General features: G+C 48.5%; 1 protein-coding gene across 3 annotated transcripts; it reads left to right on the top strand.

Moving 5' to 3' along the window:
- Nucleotides 1-3,383: 3,383 nt before the first annotated feature.
- Nucleotides 3,384-12,183, top strand: NFE2 (nuclear factor, erythroid 2). 3 transcript variants are annotated; one of them, XM_055357051.2, is made up of 3 exons: nucleotides 3,384-3,598; nucleotides 8,959-9,128; nucleotides 10,913-12,183. In XM_055357051.2, the coding sequence occupies exons 2-3, from the start codon at nucleotides 9,015-9,017 to the stop codon at nucleotides 11,918-11,920; spliced, it is 1,122 nt and encodes a 373-aa protein (XP_055213026.1). In that variant the 5' UTR covers nucleotides 3,384-3,598; nucleotides 8,959-9,014; the 3' UTR covers nucleotides 11,921-12,183. The 3 variants fall into 3 exon arrangements, with proteins under 3 accessions (XP_055213026.1, XP_055213027.1, XP_055213028.1); XM_055357052.2 differs by lacking the exon at nucleotides 3,384-3,598 and adding an exon at nucleotides 8,505-8,719; XM_055357053.2 differs by lacking the exons at nucleotides 3,384-3,598; nucleotides 8,959-9,128 and adding an exon at nucleotides 9,382-9,766 and having other exon boundaries at nucleotides 10,913-11,920.
- The last annotated feature ends 6,880 nt before the right edge of the window (nucleotides 12,184-19,063 follow it).

Below are 19,063 nucleotides of genomic sequence, written 5' to 3' on the forward strand. Positions count from 1 at the left end.
TCCACCTCTACCCACCCCGCCCTTCTCGGGAAGCTGGTTGCATAACTCAGTGGGGTGTTTGGCAACATTGCTTGTGGCTTGACCTGCTGCTGCTGGTGGTGTACACACACGTTATGAGGGTGAGGGTAGGGGTGGGTTGACCAGGTGTGACAAGAAGTGAATCTTTTAGGGGGTGGGTTAGCAGCATACGTGGAGAATGATAAAATAGTAAAGATATGTGGCCGTGGTTTTCTCCGTATCGTATTCTGTCTCTGCTACCTTTGATGAAGTGGGAGAATCTTGAGGATAGGAAAACCTTAGACAACCCTGCTTTACCAAGTCTTAGGCACTATCCAACCCATTCAGGCTGGCTCCTAATGTTTTGCAATTTGTAAATCAAACAAAGGAGACTTAAGGTAGAAAGGTGTTTGGTCTGGATTTCAGGAATCTGAGAGGAAGGGGCTAAAGGAACCATCCCCTCCTTTGAGGGCTGTAAAGGGTGTTCTGCCTCCAGAACACAGCCTGAGAACCACAGTCAAGTCCTCTTTTTCTGTAGGAGAGGAGTGAGGGTGAGATGGGAGAGACATCTCCACCTAGCCAGTCACCTTATTGAAGGAAGGCTGTCTCTTCACTTAGAACACCCTACTTGACTATGTCTGTCCCCTCAAATAAGTAGTAGATGACCTCAAACACTTCTATGAATCCCTACTATTTATAGGATAAAGTACACTCTCCCTAGATTGACTCTCAAGACATTGTATAATTTAGCCCCTGTCAAATTTTCCAGGCTTATCTTCTCCTACTTCCCATCCCATACCCCAACCTAGCAAACCCAAAGTATTGCTCTGTATTTTATGCCTCCATGCCTTCACATCTTTGCTTGGAATACTCTTTTCCACTTCTCTGCCTGGGAAATTCCTAGTTTTTCTCCACAGCCTAACTTAATTGTCACCTCCTCTGTAAAGCCTTCCTTGAATTTCACTGGGCAGAATTTATTTCCTCTTCTTCTCCATAGCACTGTATACACACCTTTATTTTTTTAATTCAAAATTTTTTTTTTTTTTTTTAGATAGAGTCTTGCTCTGTCGCCCAGGCTGGAGTGCAGTGGCGCAATCTCAGCTCACTGCAACCTCCACCTCCTGGGTTCAAGTGATTCTCCTGCCTCAGCCTCCTGAGTAGCTGGAATTACAGGCACATGCCACCACGCCTGGCTAATTTTTGTATTTTTAGTAGAGATGGAGTTTCACCATGTTGGTCAGACTGGTCTCGAACGCCCGACCTCAGGTGATCTGCCAGCCTCGGCCTCCCAAAGCGTTGGGATTACAGGCATGAGCCACCATGCCTGGCCTATTTTATTTTATTTTATTATATACACCTTATTAATGTAATTCCCTGACTAGACTTGACTGAAGATACAGACTGTCTTGCTCATCTTTGTATTCCTGGGATGTAAAACATAGTAGACACTCAATAAATATTTGTTGAATGAATGAATGATAAGCCTTGTGTTACCCATAATTGTCTATGCAACACCAGTATCCTGAACTGATAATTCTTATTCAATAAATGTTTGTTGACTATCTATAACCTGATATCATTATATAGTCAGCCACAAGTGTGACTGTTACCATTCTTCATCCCCTCTGAGTGGCCCAAATAAATATGCAAATGAGAGAATTATATCTGAGAGCCTACATATGTGACCCAGATTCATGCCCAAGTCTGAAGAGATTCTGAACCCACATGTAACACGTAATGAAGGCATTGGATTGCCTCCTGTCTTACCTTGATCATGCATGTGCAGTCATGATCTACTGGAAAAGGGATGGAATTCAAAGCATTTAACCATAGGTTTGGCATGGGCATTGGCCAATTCCAGCAGAAGCAGGCAGCACAGGAGGCTCCTTATGGTACCAGCATTGCCTATTTACTTCCATGGTTGTGTTGCTGGGTTGTTGGGGATCTTAGAGGAGAACTAGGCTATTGGTGGAGTCGTGGGGGACACTTAGAGGGCTCACAGCAGCTGCCTTTTATCAACTAGGACAGAACATTTTCATTATTTTAACAGCAAATACAATCCTATCAGAGCATGCTGGTTGAATGCCAGTCCTACTCCAGAGTGGCACCTATCTGCTTCCCCAGTCTTCAGATGTTTCTAATTTAACTTGAACATTGTAAGAAGAAAAAATGTAAGCTGCAGATGTCAGGATTGAAGCTAGACATATAGAGCTGAAAGCCATTACAAATTAGGAGGAAGAAAGGCTCTTTTCTCACAGTCTGTGGAGAAAGATGTTTGACCTGGGGCTTTGGTTGTGTAGCTTGCCGGCAAAAAGATGAATAAGTAGGCTGGGTGAGGTGGCTCATGCCTGTAATCCCAGCACTTTGGGAGGCCAAGGGGGGAGGATTGCTTGAGCCCAAGAATTCAATACCAGCCAAGGCAATATAGTGAGACACCACTTCTACAAAAAAAAAAAAAAAAAAAAAAAAAAAATTAGCTGGGCATGGTTGCACTGACCCATAGAACCAGCTACTTGGGAGGCTGAGGTGGGAGGATTTCTTAAGCCTGGGAGTTTGAGACTGTAGTGAAACATGTTCACACCACTGCACTCCAGCCTGGGAGACAGAGTGAGCCCCTCTCAGAAAAAAAAAAAAAGATGAATAAGGGTACTTACTGGCCTAACAGAGTTGGGTGCCATGTGGCTGGGGTGCTTTGCCTGGGAGAAAGGAGGACAAAGGACACCTGGGATCCCCTTTACGGGAGGTGAATAATCTCCCTGCTGGGCGGCCCCCCACCTAACTCCCTTCACACACTGACAAAAACCTGGCCAAGAAAGAGGCCTTTGTCCTGGGACTTCTGAGGCTGAGGGGGGAGGGGAGAAAGCTACAGGTGAAAGGACACATCAAAGCAGTCAGTTGCCCCTCCTCCTCCAAATAGTTCCCCTGCCCTTGTTCCCAGAGCCCAGGTTTTCTGTAAATGAAGGCTATACCCTAAACGTCCAACTGCCTAGACAGCTGGGAAGCTAGACACCTGGTCCTTACCTTCAGCTGCCTTCCACCTTGATATGACTCAGTTTCCCTGTCCCTAGGAGAGCCGTGGGGACACAAGGCGACGACAACCTCTATAAAGTTTAAAGGTCACATTCGAGTGGACCATCAGGTTGGAATTCGTCAAACGCATGGGAGAAACGCAGACCTGGCTGGACTCCTGGGCTGAAAAGGAGGGCTGGGAGAGGCTTGGAGCCATGTGTGCCCCCGCTGGCCAGGAGCAAGGTGGGGGCGGGGTGTGGGCAGAAACCACATCGGGCTCAAGTTTCCTCTCTTGGCCGAAAGGGGCAGGAGGAGAGGAGAGCCACGGGGAAAGGGGAGGGTTGGAGGAAGGACTGAGAACTCAGGCCGAGGGCTTCAGACGCTGGTGCGCCTGCTTGGGGCTCCTGTGCTCAGCTCAGCCTGAGCTTCCACACTCAGCGCTCAGCAATGGCCCGGGGGCGGGGCGCGGTCCTCGCAGATTCTCAAAGGTAGCCGGGATCCTCGTCCAGCAGTGTCAGCTCAGGCTCAGCCTCCCCAGAGACAACACCGGGAACTTCATCTCTCTCCTCACCCTGCTGTGACTCCACCACAGGTGCCTGAAAGGCAGGGTGTGTGTGGGGGGGCGGATTCCAGTGAGATCCGAGGGGCAGGCTGGGGGGTGAAGGAGGTGAGGGGAGAAAATAACCAACTTTCGGTATCCTAGGAGACCTCAGACTTTCTAGATTGCCCCTGGTTTAGGAATCTGACATATTTGGGAACTCCTCTAGGAGAAGACCTAAGTGGTTTCTTGGGTGCTCTGGGATCCTTGGGGTGGAGGCTGTGAATGGGGACCAGAGAGTGGTCTCCGGAGGCAAGGCACCGCTGAGGGGCTGGGGAGTAGCCGGGAGGAATCCTTCAACTGGTGGGCTACCCTGAGGGAACCAATAGACTACCCTTTCCCCAACTCCATTCCATTACTCTGCCCTGTCTAGGCAGCTGAGAAGGTTTAGGGAAAGCTGAGGAATTGGAAACACTGGATATCTGAACCTCTGAGAAGTGTTGCAAGGTGGAGGGGTTGGATGGGAGATTGCCTCTGGGTTGTTGGCTCCTTTGCCCTTTCTCTTCTGTGTGCCCAGGGGCAGTAGAGATCAGCTGGACCTGGAGGGAGAAGGAAGACATCCCAACCCCAGCATAGTTGCTTCTAACTGGAACTCTTGGCTGCTTGGGAAATAGGGGCTTGGGAAGCAGTGGAAGAGAAGAGAGGAGGTATCAGAACTGCTGGGGCTGGGATCCCCTAGACATCGGTACCAAAGGACTGGAGTTTGGGGTCCAGGGATGAAGTGACACAATAGCAGAAACTCGTCCCCCTCTTCTTTGTTCTCACACATTTGTTTGAGTCATGCATTTCCCTAGGGCACTGAGCTCACTATACTCAAATCTCTCTCCCTCCTTTTCTTCCCCTTCATTCTGTCTCATCTCTGTGTGTCTCTCTCTCTTCGGGAGTTCTCCCTAATCTTTCTAAATAGGTTGCTTACCGGTTAATCAATACCCCAAGTTTTACTAATCCCTCCTCATCCTTTCACTGCACCTATTGACACCTGGAGAGGTGAGGTGGTCAAATAAGCCTCAGAAAAGGGATCCTGAGGCAAGCCCCCTCTCATCGTTCCCCCTCGTTAAGGAAGTTAAGAGCCCTGGGGCAGCAGCTAAGGCCAAATGTATTCCTCTCTCCATCATCCCTCTCCAAATGGTCCTCACTCTGTATTCCTAATCATGAAGCTCCGTATCATTCTGTGAGTACTTAGGGATTATGATAAAAATCTTTCTGGGTAGGACCACCAGGCTAAGAGTAAGGAGGATGGACTTTAGTCCCTGGTGACAACCCCATTTCTACCTAATCCATAATGTTGGGGAGTAAGAGAAGGAACAGACAACCCAGTGGGAGTAAGATGGTGGTGTGACCTCAAAATGCAAAAGCTAGACTGTAAAGTGGGAGCTTCTTATTGTAAAAGAAAGGGAACACAGGGAAGCCCACTTCATTTTCCCAGTATCTCCCCAGTTTCTATACCCTCTATGGTGTTCTATTTGATCCAATTCTGTCTATCTCCCTGATCTATCCCACTGCCTGCCAGCTCTGCTGTCCTCTGAAAGGTAGGCTCTGGAAACCCAGAGGGACCCTATGCCTGGTGCATAGAACACCACCCATCCTTGAGCGTCTAGGGAAAAGCATCCTGCTCCACCTGCCACCTGGTACAAACTTGCTACTGCACCCAAGAGCTGGTTGGAATGGATCCAGTCCAGAGGTTCTCCTCAACTCTCTCTCCCCCAAACTCCTGCCTCCCCTTGCTCCCCTTCTTTTTTTTTTTTTTTTGAGACAGAGTCTTACTCTGTTGCCCAGGCTGGAGTGTAGTGGCATGATCTCAGCTCACCGTAACCTCTATCGCCCAGGTTCAAGCAATTCTCATGCCTCAACCTCCTGAGTAGCTGGGATTACAGGTGTGCGCCACCAGACCTGGCCACTGAGGCACTTTTACAATGCTGATTCCTGGGTTTATGAATTCAATTCAGTAGATTTGAAGTGGCTTTTAGGAATCTGTGTTTTTACATGTAGCCCAGGTGAATGTGGCACACAATGAAGTTTGTGACTCCCTGAGCTAGATGCAACCTATGGCCTTTAATAGCAATTAGGTTCCTAGTCCTGTCTCCATTTAATGGAAGGGACTGAATGAGAAGAAATTTGCCCACGGTCATGTATCTTTTTTTTTTTTTTTTTTTTTGATGTGGAGTTTCACTCTTGTTGCCCAGGCTGGAGTGCAATGGCATGATCTTGGCTCACCACAACCTCCGCCTCCTGGGTTCAAGCGATTCTCCCACCTCATCCTCCCAAGTAGCTGGGATTACAGGCATGCGCCACCATGCCCGGCTAATTTTGTATTTATAGTAGAGACAAGGTTTCTCCATGTTGGTCAGGCTGGTCTTGAACTCCTGACCTCAGGTAATCCTCCCACCTTGGCCTCCCAAAGTGCTGGGATTACAGGCGTGAGCCACCGTGCCTAGCAAGGTCTTGTATCTTAAGTGCCAGAGAACCTAGGTCTCTGGCCTCCTAGGGCAGGATCTTTGTACTGCACCTTAGAGTCAGATCCAAGAAGATAAAAGGAGAGACAAATGGGGGGATTGGGGTGAGTAAAGAACTGTGAAGCAAGAGTCATTGTCTCTGCCTCCTAAACCCCTTCTCCATTCACTTTGCCTTTGGGCAATTTCCGCCAGAACCTGGGTGGAGGAGGGTGGGGTTCCGGTGTTGAAATGGCATCCTGGACAGACATAAACACCCCACCCACTCTGCCCACTGGCAGAGTTGCCTACACCAACTCCCATCTCTGGGGATGGCAGTAAAACAAGGGGATGGAGGCAAGGGCTAGGGGAGATACTCTTTCAAAAGGATCATTTGTAGTTCCTACTAATTTTGTGGTAAGTCGAAGAGAAGATTCCATATTAAATTGCTGTGATGGGCCATCCTTGTGGTGAGTGGTCTAAGGTCATGCAATTTGAGGTCATACAATCCTATCCTCTGTCCTTCTTTTTCTTTCTTTTCTTTTTTTTTTTTTTTTTTTTTTTTTGAAACAGAGTCTCACTCTGTTGCCCAGGCTGGAGTGCAGTGGTGCGATCTTAGCTCACTGCAAACTCCGCCTCCCGGGTTCAAGCAATGCTCCCTGCCTCAGCCTCCTGAGTAGCTGGGATTACAGGCGCCCACCACCAAGCCTGGCTATTATTTGTATTTTTAGTAGAGATGGGGGTTTCACCATGTTGGCCAGGCTGGTTTCGAACTCCTGACCTCAGGTGATCCACCTGCCTCAGCCTCCCAAAGTCCTAGGATTACAGGTGTGAGCCACTGCACCTGGCCTTTTTTTTTTTTTTTTTTTTTTGAGACAGGGTCTTGCTCTGTCACCCAGGCTCGAGTGCAGTGGCACAATCATGGCTCACTGCAGCCGTGACCTTTCAGGTTCAAGTGATCCTCCCACCTCAGCCTCCTGAGTAGCTGGGACCACAGATGTGTGCCATGATGCCTAGCTAATTTCTGCATTTTTAGTGGAGATGGGTTTTCACCGTGTTTCTCAGGCTGATCTCAAACTCCTGGGCTCAAGCAATCCTTCCACCTTGGCCTCCCAAAGTGCTTCCCCTCTCCCATGTTTCCTTCATCCTAGCCCGCTTCCCTTTACTGATATGGCACGGTATGTCTGTGTGCATGCACATACACACAATGTCTGACCGTAGAGATCAGGAAGACCTTGCCAAATCTACTTGGAATCTCTTGCTGACGGCAGGGAAAACAGATGCAAGGAAGGTGGGTGTCAGGGAATAGGGAGGTAGCATGAGAAGAGGGACTGACAGAAGAAGATAAAGACACGGGTGAGGGTTTGCTGAGAATTCTAAGCTATCCAAGCAGAAAGGGACCTCCAAGGTCAATTTGTCCAACTCCCTGGTTTTACAAATGAGGAAACAGAGGCCCAGAGAAGTGAGATGGCTTGCCCAACATCACCCTGCTGCTTTGTGGCAGAGCTGCAACTAGAACCCAGGTCAAAAGAAAAGGGACTGGAGGGCAGTGTATATTCAAGGCTCTAAAGAGACATTGCCCAGAAGGAGAAAGAGAGACTGACACTCCACAGAAAGAACTGATGAATGTAGACTTCCAGTAGAGGTTTGGAGTATGAAGATACAGGGGCAGGAGGGGAAGGTGCCTAGAAGACATTATAGTCAGGTAGAGTCAGGTTCTGGACCTCATCCTGCTATTATTTATCACCTTCAGTCTCAGTTTCTGATGTACCTTTAGAATCTTTGTGAAAACCAGTCATTTTTTTTTTTTTTTTTTTTTTGAGACATAGTCTAACTCTGTCACCCAGGCTAGAGTGCAGTGGCACGATCTCGGCTCTCTGCAGCCTCCACCTCCTGGGTTCAAGTGATTCTCCTGCCTCAGCTTCCCGAGTAGCTGGGACTACAGACATGTGCCACCCCACCACGCCCAGTTAATTTTTGTATTTTTAGTAGAGACGGGGTTTCCATGTTGGCCAGGCTGGTCTCGAAATCCTGACCTCAGGTGATCCACCTGCCTTGGCCTCCCAAAGTGCTGGGATTACAGGCCTGAGCCACCGCACCCGATGAAAACCAATCTTATAAACTAAGCTTGCAATACCAGCACAGTTCTTAACAAGTGCTTACTAAGTCTTTACTAAGGTTATGTTACCTCAGAAGAGGAAAGACTTCTGGTTGTATGGGTTAAGGTATGGCCCAAATGACCCTGTGAGGACACAGGACAGAGGTCCAGTGTCTCCAGAGCCCATTCCTTCTGTGCCTCTGCTGCCTGCAACTGATAAACCTCTTATCTGGCCCAGGCAGGGGAGCCCAGGGCCAGGATAGGAGGAGAGGGCAGAGCTACTATCAACCACCAGGCCTGGGCCATATCTTGGAGAGGGGGAGGGGCTGTCTGCTTGCCTCTTTCCACAACATGTTCTTGGGGATCCTCAAGCATATACTGTCATCATCTTGGAAAGAAAAGGCTGAGAACGTAAAACTGAGGACAGAGGAGGAAAGCAGGGTGACCCCTGATGTTGCCCTAGAAAATGGAAAACAAAACACAGCAAAACAGAAAAACAGAAGATCTGACTCTGCCTTTAGCCAGGAAAACAGTTTGGGGGAGTAAAAAGTATTAGGGAAAAGAGTGGGCATTTTGCCTGGAAAAAAGGTAAAGACCTCCTGTGCTACCAAAGGAACTGACTGTGGCCATAGTTGGCGAGGTGGAGATCACACCACAGGAAAAGACTTTCCATCTTAAGGGATTGATGAATCCAGCATGAGTGAGGATGGGGAGGAGGCGGTCTCTCCTTCCCTCAGGGGAAGCTGGATGGAGCCCCTCCAAGGACATAGTGCAAACTTGCTGACCCTAGCAGGTGTAGCTCTAACACCTCTTTTCCTTTGACACAGGTTTCTAGAGCCATCTGTGCTTTCCGGGAACCTGGACCAGACTCTGGCCCAGTAGGATGTCCCCGTGTCCCCCCCAGCAGAGCAGGAACAGGGTGATACAGCTGTCCACTTCAGAGCTAGGAGAGATGGAACTGACTTGGCAGGAGATCATGTCCATCACCGAGCTGCAGGTGAGTAAGGGGGGATAGGGCGGGGAGGCGGTGTGTCGGAGAAGAGAGAAGCAGGGAGTTGGCCTGGACTGAGGCAGAGGGCAGGAGCAAGCAGGGCTCAGGGCTGGTAATTCTCCAGGCACTGGGAAAGGAAGGGAAAGATCCGTATGGAAGACACTGAGGAACGTTGAGGAGGAGGAGTGGAGGAGCAGTGGTGGGGAGGGAATGATCTGATTGGGAGTGTAGGCTCTCTCAGCAGCCACTTGACTCACATCTCTCTCTACCCCACCTCCTGCTCTCCCTCCCTTGCTCACCTTCTTCTCTTCTGACCTGCCTCTCTGATCCTGCCATCTTCTTCCCTCATTACCTCCGCCTGCCCTTGGCAACTGGGCCCGTTTACCCCAGGTAGCAGAGCAGTAGTTCAGGGGCCTCAGGAAGGGGAGTCGGACTATGCCAGGGTCCTCTCCTCCTGCTACTTGGACAAAGGGGTGTCTGTTGGCTTGACAATGATGCCTTTGTCCCCAGCTGGGCTGGAGCAGGGTGGCTCCCTGATGTAGGTTGGGGGCCTTGTTTCTAGCATGTTCTCTACTTCTCGCTGCACCTGGGCAGGGACAGAGGGACTGAAGAGGAGAAGGCAGAGCTTGTGCTGGCTCCCCAAGGTGCTTCTTAGCCCCCAGCCACCCCCCTTTTACTACCCTGCTACCATGCTTAGCACCCTCAGGATCTGCCCAAGCCCTCTTCCCACACAGCGGCTCCCTCTGCTGGGCATCTGGGGCATGGCCAGGATCTGAACTTGACCCTTTGACCCTAGATAACTGAAGCAGGAAAGGGTTCTGAGGGGTCATCTTGGATAAAAAGGCTTTGACTTCCTGAAGGAAATAAAGGAACATGAGCCATTTCTTTTTTTTTTTTTTTTTTTTTTTTGAGACAGTGTCTCGCTCTGGCGCCCAGGCTGGAGTGCAGTGGTGCAATCTTGGTTCACTGCAAGCTCCGCCTCCGGGGTTCACATCATTCTCCTGCCTCAGCCTCCCAAGTAGCTGGGACTACAGGCGCCTGCCACCACCCCAGCTAATTTTTTGTATTTTTAGTAGACACGGGGTTTCACCGTGTTAGCCAGGACGTTCTTGATCTGATCCTGTGATCCACCCGCCTTGGCCTCCCAAAGTGCTGGGATTACAGGCCTGAGCCACCATGCCTGGCCGAACATGAGCCATTTCAACCCAGTAAGAGCTTCTCCAAGGAGAGTTCATAATTGTTCCAATGTTAGGTAGTCTTTTCTGCAGTCCAACCTCAGTGACTTCCATTCTTGCTAAAGCTACATTTTTCGTTTTTTCTTTTTTTGAGAGGGAGTCTTGCTCTGTCGCCCAGGCTGGATAGTGGCACTATCTTGGCTCACTTCAACCTCCACCTCCGGGGTTCAAGCAGTTCTCCTGCCTCAGCCTCCCAAGTAGCTGGTATTACAGGCATTCACCACCATGCCCAGCTAATTTTTGTATTTTTAGCAGAGATGGGGTTTCACCATGTTGTCCAGGCTGGTCTCGAACTCCTGACCTCAGGTGATCTGCCACCTTGGCCTCCCATAGTGTTGGGATTATAGGTGTGAGCCACCACTCCTGGCTTTAAGCTGCATTTTTCTTGCAACAACTGTATCATAACTTTGCAGGAAGCTTCCCGTGATTTGCGGCAACTTTGTTTCCTTGTTACTACCTCACTGGGTCTTTCAGAAGAATCCAGCTTGGTCCTGAGAGAGTGTTGGTTTCTCTTCCTTAGTCTGTCTCCAAATCTCTTTGTGTCTTTCCTTGCAGGGTCTAAATGCTCCAAGTGAGCCATCATTTGAGCCCCAAGCCCCAGCTCCATACCTTGGACCTCCACCACCCACAACTTACTGCCCCTGCTCAATCCACCCAGATTCTGGCTTCCCACTTCCTCCACCACCTTATGAGCTCCCAGCATCCACATCCCATGTCCCAGATCCCCCATACTCCTATGGCAACATGGCCATACCAGTCTCCAAGCCACTGAGCCTCTCAGGCCTGCTCAGTGAGCCGCTCCAAGACCCCTTAGCCCTCCTGGACATTGGGCTGCCAGCAGGGCCACCTAAGCCCCAAGAAGACCCAGAATCCGACTCAGGATTATCCCTCAACTATAGCGATGCTGAATCTCTCGAGCTGGAGGGGACAGAGGCTGGTCGGCGGCGCAGCGAGTATGTAGAGATGTACCCAGTGGAGTACCCCTACTCACTCATGCCCAACTCCTTGGCCCACTCCAACTATACCTTGCCAGCTGCTGAGACCCCCTTGGCCTTAGAGCCCTCCTCAGGCCCTGTGCGGGCTAAGCCCACTGCACGGGGGGAGGCAGGGAGTCGGGATGAACGTCGGGCCTTGGCCATGAAGATTCCTTTTCCTACGGACAAGATTGTCAACTTGCCGGTAGATGACTTTAATGAGCTATTGGCAAGGTACCCGCTGACAGAGAGCCAGCTAGCGCTAGTCCGGGACATCCGACGACGGGGCAAAAACAAGGTGGCAGCCCAGAACTGCCGCAAGAGGAAGCTGGAAACCATTGTGCAGCTGGAGCGGGAGCTGGAGCGGCTGACCAATGAACGGGAGCGGCTTCTCAGGGCCCGCGGGGAGGCAGACCGGACCCTGGAGGTCATGCGCCAACAGCTGACAGAGCTGTACCGTGACATTTTCCAGCACCTTCGGGATGAATCAGGCAACAGCTACTCTCCTGAAGAGTACGCGCTGCAACAGGCTGCCGATGGGACCATCTTCCTAGTGCCCCGGGGGACCAAGATGGAGGCCACAGACTGAGCTGGCCCAGAGGGGTGGAACTGGTGATGGGATTTCCTTCATTGCCTTCTGATAAAGGTACTCCCCAACCCTGAGTCCCAGAAGGAGCTGAGTTCTCTAGACCAGAAGAGGATGACAATGGCAACAAGTGTTTGGAAGTTCCAAGGTGTGTTCAAAGAGGCTTGCCTTGAGGGAGGGCTGGAATCTGTCTTCCCTGACTCGGCTCCTCAGGTCTTCAGCCTCCACCTTGTCTAAGCTTTGGTCTATAAAGTGCGCTACAGAAATGGCTTTTCACTGTGTCTTCCTTCTTGAGGGAGGGTGGAAGCTGAGATAATTATCTGTTTGAATCTTACCAAGTTCACTTCATTCTCCCCAGAGCTCTGTATGAGAGGTACCATAAAATTTGGGCTTGAGGCTGAGCATGGTGGCTCACACCTGTAATCCCAGCACTTTGGGAGGCCGAGATGGGCGGATCACAAGGTCAGGAGTTAGAGACCAACCTGGCCAAAATGGTGAAACCCCATCTCTACTAAAAGTACAAAAATTAGCTGGGCGTGGTGGTGCATGCCTGTAATCCCAGTTCCTCAGGAGGCTGAGGCAGGAGAATCACTGGAATCCGGGAGGTAGAGGTTGCAGTGAGCTGAGATTGCGCCACTGCACTCTAGCCTGGGTGACAGAGCGAGACTCCATCTACAAAAAAAAAAAAAAAAAAAAAAAAAAAAAAGTGGGCTTGAGCAGTATGGGGATCTACCACCTTCACCTCCTTTTCAGAGTCAGAGGCCATGGATGATCTGAAGAACCCCACACTCCCTGGTGGTGCCCTATTTGTAGAGCTTGGAGAGCTGCCCAAACTGACTAGACACCCTGTGCAAAGGTTCCTGATGTTTACGTCTCTTTTCTCTCAATTCTCCCAGCACAAAAAAGCCCAGGATGCCCATAGGCCTTTCTTTTTTTCTTCCCCTCCTGCTTAACTCTCAGCCTGGGTCCTCCTAATGTGCCAGAGTTCTCTCAGAAGACTGAATGGGCTGTTCTTGGCTGGAATTTATACATCAAAATTTCAGAAGATTTCACACCGAAGCTTTGGTAAAACCTGCTCCACAGTGGAGTAAAATACTTATTCCTGTGAAACGTTTTCTCTGATTATGTTAGACAAACACTACCCAGATCTTTTTTTTTCTTTTTTCTTTTTTTTGAAAGAGAGTTTTGCTCTTGTTGCCCAGGCTGGAGTGCAATGGCACGATCTTGGCTCACCGTGACCTCCACCTCCTGGGTTCAAGCGATTCTCCTGCCTCAGGCTTCGGAGAAGCTGGGATTACAGACACGCACCACCATGCCCATCTAATTTTGTATTTTTAGTAGAGACAGGGGTTTCTCCATGTTGGTCAGGCTGGTCTTGAACTCCCGACCTCAGGTGATCCATCCGCCTCAGCCTCCTAGAGTGCCGGGATTACAGGAGTGAGCCACCGCGCCCGGCCAACACTACCCAGTTCTTGTTTTGGGGCCCTCCTTTTCTAGATCCTTAAAGATTTTTTTGTTTGTTTTCTTTGAGACGGAGTTTCGCTCTTGTTGCCCATGCTGGAGTACAATGGCGTGATCTCAGCTCATCACAACCTCGGCCTCCCGGGTTCAAGTGATTCTCCTGCCTCAGTCTCCCAAGTAGCTGGGATTACAGGCATCCACCACTACGCCCAGCTAATTTTGCATTTTTAGTAGAGATGGGGTTTCTCCATGTTGACCAAGCTGGTTTTGAACTCCCGACCTCAGGTGAACTGCCTGCCTCAGCCTCCCAAAGTGCTGGGATTACAGGCTTGAGCCACCACGCCTGGCTTTTTTTTTTTTTTTTTTTTTTTGAGACAGAGTCTCGCTCTGTCGCCTAGGCTAGAGTGCAGTGGCGCGATCTCAGCTCATTGCAACCTCAACCTCCACCTTCTCTGCCTCAGCCTCCCGAGTAACTGGGATTACAGGCGCCCGCCACCACGCCTGGCTATTGTTTGTATTTTTAGTAGAGATGGGTTTCACCATGTTGGCCAGGCTAGTTTCAAACTCCTGACCTCAAATGATCTGCCTGCCTCGGCCTCCCAAAGTGTTGGGATTACAGGCGTGAGCCACCGTGCGCAGCCTAGATATTTTTTATTAGTCTATTTTGCTTCTTCTTGAAACAGAATATAATTCACTAAGTTTCAGATTCCTTACCCATATCAGTTAGTCCAGTCAAACCTCCCTGACATGACACAATCTCCTTGCTTGGAGTTGTATGGTCTTCAGTATTCCCAGTCACTGAATTACACAGTTTACCTTTTCAGAATATTTTACATTTACTTTTTATTCAATTTTACTAGCTCCATTCCAACATTAAAACCTTACATCCAAGTTCTGATCTGGACACCGCAGGCTGAGGTGGGAGGACTGCTTGAGCCCAGGAGCTTGAGACCAGCCTGGACAATATAGGGAGACCCTGTTTCTGCAAAAAAAAAATTAGTGGGTGGGTACAGTGGCATATGCCTGTGGTCCCAGCTATGTTGGAAGCTGAGGTGAGAGAATTGCTTGAGCCTGGGAGTTCGAGGCTACAGTGAGCCAAGATCATGCTACTGTGCTCCAGCCTGGGCGACAGAGCGAGACTGTCTCAAACAAAAATGGACACCACAGATACTGAGACCTAAAAGCAGCACAGTGATTAGGGAGATATGGAGTGTGGTCTCTAGCCTAAGTTTAGGGAACAAAAACAACTTGAAGCACTTCCTTTTTTTTTTTGAGATGGAGTCTCTGTTGCCCAGGCTTGAGTGCAGTGGGCTGATCTCAGCCCACTGTAACCTCAACCTCCCAGGCTCAATCAATCGTCCCACCTCAGCCTCCTGAGTAGCTAGGACTAAAGGCGCATGCCACCATGCCTGGCTAATGTTTGTATTTTTAGTAGGGATGGGTTTCACCATGTTGGTCAGGCTGGTCTCGAACTCCTGGGCTCAAGCAATCTGCACACCTCGGCCTTCCAAAGTGCTAGGATTACAGGCATGAGGCATCCAATGTTTCCACATTGTTTTTTTTGAGACAGCGTCTCTCGCTCTGTCGCCCAGGCTGGAGTGCAGCAGCAGGATCTTGGCTCACTGCAACCTCCGCTTCCCAGGTTCAAGCAATTCTCCTGCCTCAGCCTCCCAAGTAGCTGGGATTACAGGCACCTGCCACCATGCCCAGCTAATTTTGGCATTTTTAGTAGAGACGGGCTTTTCACCATGTTGGCCAGGCTGGTTTCAAACTCCTGACCTCAAGTGACCCTCCCGCCTAGGCCTCCCAGAGTGCTGGGATTACAGGTGTTGAGCTACTGTACCTGGCAATGTTTCCACGTTTCTTTTTTTTTTTTTTTTTTTTGAGACGGAGTCTTGCTCTGTCGCCCAGGCTAGAGTGTAGTGGCACGATCTCGGCTCACTGCAACCTTTGCCTCCTGGGTTCAAGTAATTCTCCTGCCTCACCCTCCAGAGTAGCTGGGATTATAGGCGTGCGCCACCATGTCCCGCTAATTTTTGTATTTTTTTTGGGCAGGGGGGACAGAGTCTCGCTCTGTCACCCAGGCTGGAGAGCAGTAGCGCGATCTCGGCTGACTGCAACCTCCGACTCCCCGGTTCAAGCAATTCTTCTGCCTCAGCCTCCTGAGTAGCTGGGACTACAGGCGCCCGCTGCCACGCCCGGCTATTTTTTTGTACTTTTTTTTAGCAGAGACGGGGTTTCACCGTGTTGCCCAGGCTGGCAACCCGCCCACCTTGGCCTCCCAGTGTTAGGATTACAGGCATGAGCCACCGCGCCTGGCCAAGTTTTGTATTTTTAGTAGAGATGGGGTTTCACTAGGTTGGCCAGGCTGGTGATCCACATCGTGATCCACCCGCCTCGCCCTCCCAAAGTGTTGGGATTACAAGCATGAGCCACCGCGCCTGGCCATCTTGTTTCCACATTTCAAGCTGCAAAGGGCAGGGGCTTGGGCTAGCTGTTCAGAAATTTAGTTTACCTAAGAGACGTCAGATCCCCCTGCTCTCATGAAAATCACTAGTGAGGTCTTATACACACACACATGTTCAGCATGCTGACCTAAACAAGGTGGAACATAGTTTGAAAATAGAGCAATCTGAGTTATATGATCCAGTGGTTGCAGGAACTTGGGACAGGATTTTATCTTCAGCCTATTTCCTCATTTAGAAAATGGAATTTACTTTTCACAGTATTATAATAAAGTATATAGCAAAGTACATGGACTGAAACAATGTTTCTCTTCAATAGGAATGCTTTTAGGAAACTATCCTTAGGAGTTGTCCTTTCCCTTCAAGGAAATTTGATTGTCTACAATAAAAACCTCTAGCAAATGCCAAGTCACAAACTGAGACCCCTGACATTACTTCCCCCGGGTATCAAAAGGCTGATGGAACTTAGTCCCATATACAGTTATTTCAAAACAGCATGGGTGTTAAAAGGCAAAAATTTCCCAAGAATCCTACCTCCACTTTTGTTAGCCTCAAAACTGAGGCTGGATAAACTTTCCTTGAAAATAAACAGTTTAGTGGCCAGGCACGGTGGCTCACACCTCTAATCCCAGCACTTTGGAAGGCCAAGGAGGGCGTTTATTACCTAAGGCCAGGAGTTCAAGACCAGCCTGGGCAATACGGTGAAACGCTGTCTCTCTACTAAAAATACAATTAGCCAGGCACCTCTAGTCCCACCTACACGGGAGGTTGAGGTAGAATTGCTTGAACCCGGGAGGCAGAGTGTCACTGCACTCCAGTCTGGGTGACAGAGGGACACTTAGTCTCAAACACACACACACACAAGAACCTAAGCATTTGCTAGAGGGTACAATTATTGCTTCCAAAACAGTCCTTACATTTTTAGGCTATCTTTGAGAGGCTAAGTCTTGCCTCTCATTCAGTTCACTTTCTTACTCCTGGCTTGAGAATTCTACTGAAGTATGAGACAGCTGGCCAATAAACCCAACTTGTTTGCCAAAGATGAAATCCATTATGTCCTTCTGCAACAGATGGTGAGCGTTAAGTCCCAATAGAGACCTACTGAGCTCAATAGCAGTGCTACAACTTGATTTTCCCTTGCCAGGGGAGCTAGAAAAAGGACATGCTCAATTGGATCAATAGTAAAGTTTACTTATAGTGAACCAAGAATTACTCCTGTAGTGAGAACCCATTTCTATTTTCATTAAACCATGAAGCTGAATGGGATGAATCTAAATATAGAAATTCACATTAGAATCAACCATATCCTCTCTAACCTGAATTTCAACATGTTATTAACCATAGATATCACAAAGGAGGACAAAACAAGCAGAACTAAGTTAAATACAGTTTATTAAAAAAAAAAAAACCCCATTCACAAAATGGAATTTGAGCTGCAGAACAGCTCATGTAAACTGCATGGCAGTGATAACGAAGTACAGTGGCTCAGATAAAGGTCTTCACAAGGACGTTCCTGCAAAAGGCAAAAGAGGTTGTAAAGTATTCATATAAGCAGAGATGAATGACTACACAGTTATATCCACTGTCACTACTGGGAACACCTGGTTGGCTAATAACTCTTTTTGCAATTGGATGAGATTACGAAATGTTTTGGTTTAAGGTACAGCTTGTCATTCTCCCTTTTTACTTTGGGAACGCAGGGCATTCTTTTGCTGAGCACTAATTTGTAAAAACTTACCTTTCTGCCACGAACTTGGACAGATGAGTTTCTGTTTTTAAGAGCTGATAAGACTAGTAGCAGACTCCTCCCTAGAAAAGTAAACAACCTTTAGAACTAGCTCTAAGACCAAGTCCCATCTCAAGCTAAACCCCCCATACCTCCCATTAATAACCCACCCATCCCCCCCACCATTTGGGGAAGAGTCTATTACTTTGAGCCATTATTTTAAGGAAATGGGTCAAAGGAAGATAAATAAAAGGGCAAAAATTTATATTCACAGTACAAATAATGTGCTCACTTCCTTCAACTGGGAGCCACCAATAGGGTGTCAATTTAAAACAATTCATCTCCAGAAAAACCAAGTTCAGCTTAACTGGACTAGTTTTGGCTCAATATATTAAGAAAAATGTTTAACAGAAAACTGGACTTTAAGTAACTATATGGATGTAAGTAAAATCTGTTCTTACCTACCCGCATAGCAATAAAACCTTTCCTCCTGGTTCTGACTGCTAGTCCTAAGAGTCAGGTGTGCCTTACTCTTGTCTGCCTCCTTCCTTGCGATGATCACTGATATTTCACTCCCTCCTAGCTTTCATGGAGCGTGCCGTGGCCTGCCCCTGGCTTATCTGTACTCCACATACCACAAGTGTCTACTCTCAGCTGTAGAGTGTCTGAGCTCGGAGCCATTCGCGCTATACTTGCTAGCAGTTCCTAGTAGCTGAACATCTCTCCTGGATCTTTAAAGGCATTGTCACGAATCCTGAGGTATCTGCAAACTCCCTCAATAGTTAGGGTTCCACCTGCTATTGCAAACTCAGCCAGTATCATGGAACTATCACCCATGCTTTCCCACCCACCACCACCTCCCACCCACCTCCCACCACCCTCCTCCTCCCCAAACTTCCAACACACCCATGGGATGGAATATACAGTCCTATTGATAGACAAATCTCTATGCTACTAGGTACAATAGCACTGAAATTGAGAGCACCAAAGGTAAGGCTCAAAAGAATCTATGTACAAATAACACATTATTGGATATTAACTGTTAAAGGTTTAGAAATCATTTTCTATACAATTAACATTTTAGGTAGGTTGTGTGACCCCTTGTGTCATAAAGGGAAACTGCAGTTAACATGAAATTATGTAGAAAAATTTAGTTTCTATTGGTATGGCTTGAATCTCCAAATTAATTAGTATAGTTAACTGATAGAACCTCTGAAGGCCCACCCAACCAGAACCCAGTCAAACTGCAGTTTTCCTTTAATGTAAGCCTATCTTTACGTTCATTAAAATGCTTTCTGATATTAGTTATTTTTAAAAGGCCTCCCAGACACTTCAAATCTGTGGATTTATGGAGCGGCATTAGCCAGCAGCTAGTTTCTATTCCCTGGCAGAGCTTTGAACTTGAATTGTGATAGAAGCATTCAACATTATCATCAGGGGGAGCGGGTAGGGAAAGTCCAAATCTCTGCCAGTCCCAAATCCATACAGTTGTCA

This window comes from Gorilla gorilla, chromosome 10 (genome assembly GCF_029281585.2).
Source record: "Gorilla gorilla gorilla isolate KB3781 chromosome 10, NHGRI_mGorGor1-v2.1_pri, whole genome shotgun sequence".
NCBI lineage: Eukaryota > Metazoa > Chordata > Mammalia > Primates > Hominidae > Gorilla > Gorilla gorilla.

Excerpts from the sequence above, each read along its gene's own strand:
- NFE2 (XM_055357051.2), top strand. The coding sequence starts at position 9,015 with ATGTCCCCGTGTCCCCCCCAGCAGAGCAGGAACAGGGTGATACAGCTG. Across the intron at positions 9,129-10,912 it reads TGTCCATCACCGAGCTGCAG|GGTCTAAATGCTCCAAGTGA; the intron begins GTGAGTAAGGGG and ends CTTTCCTTGCAG.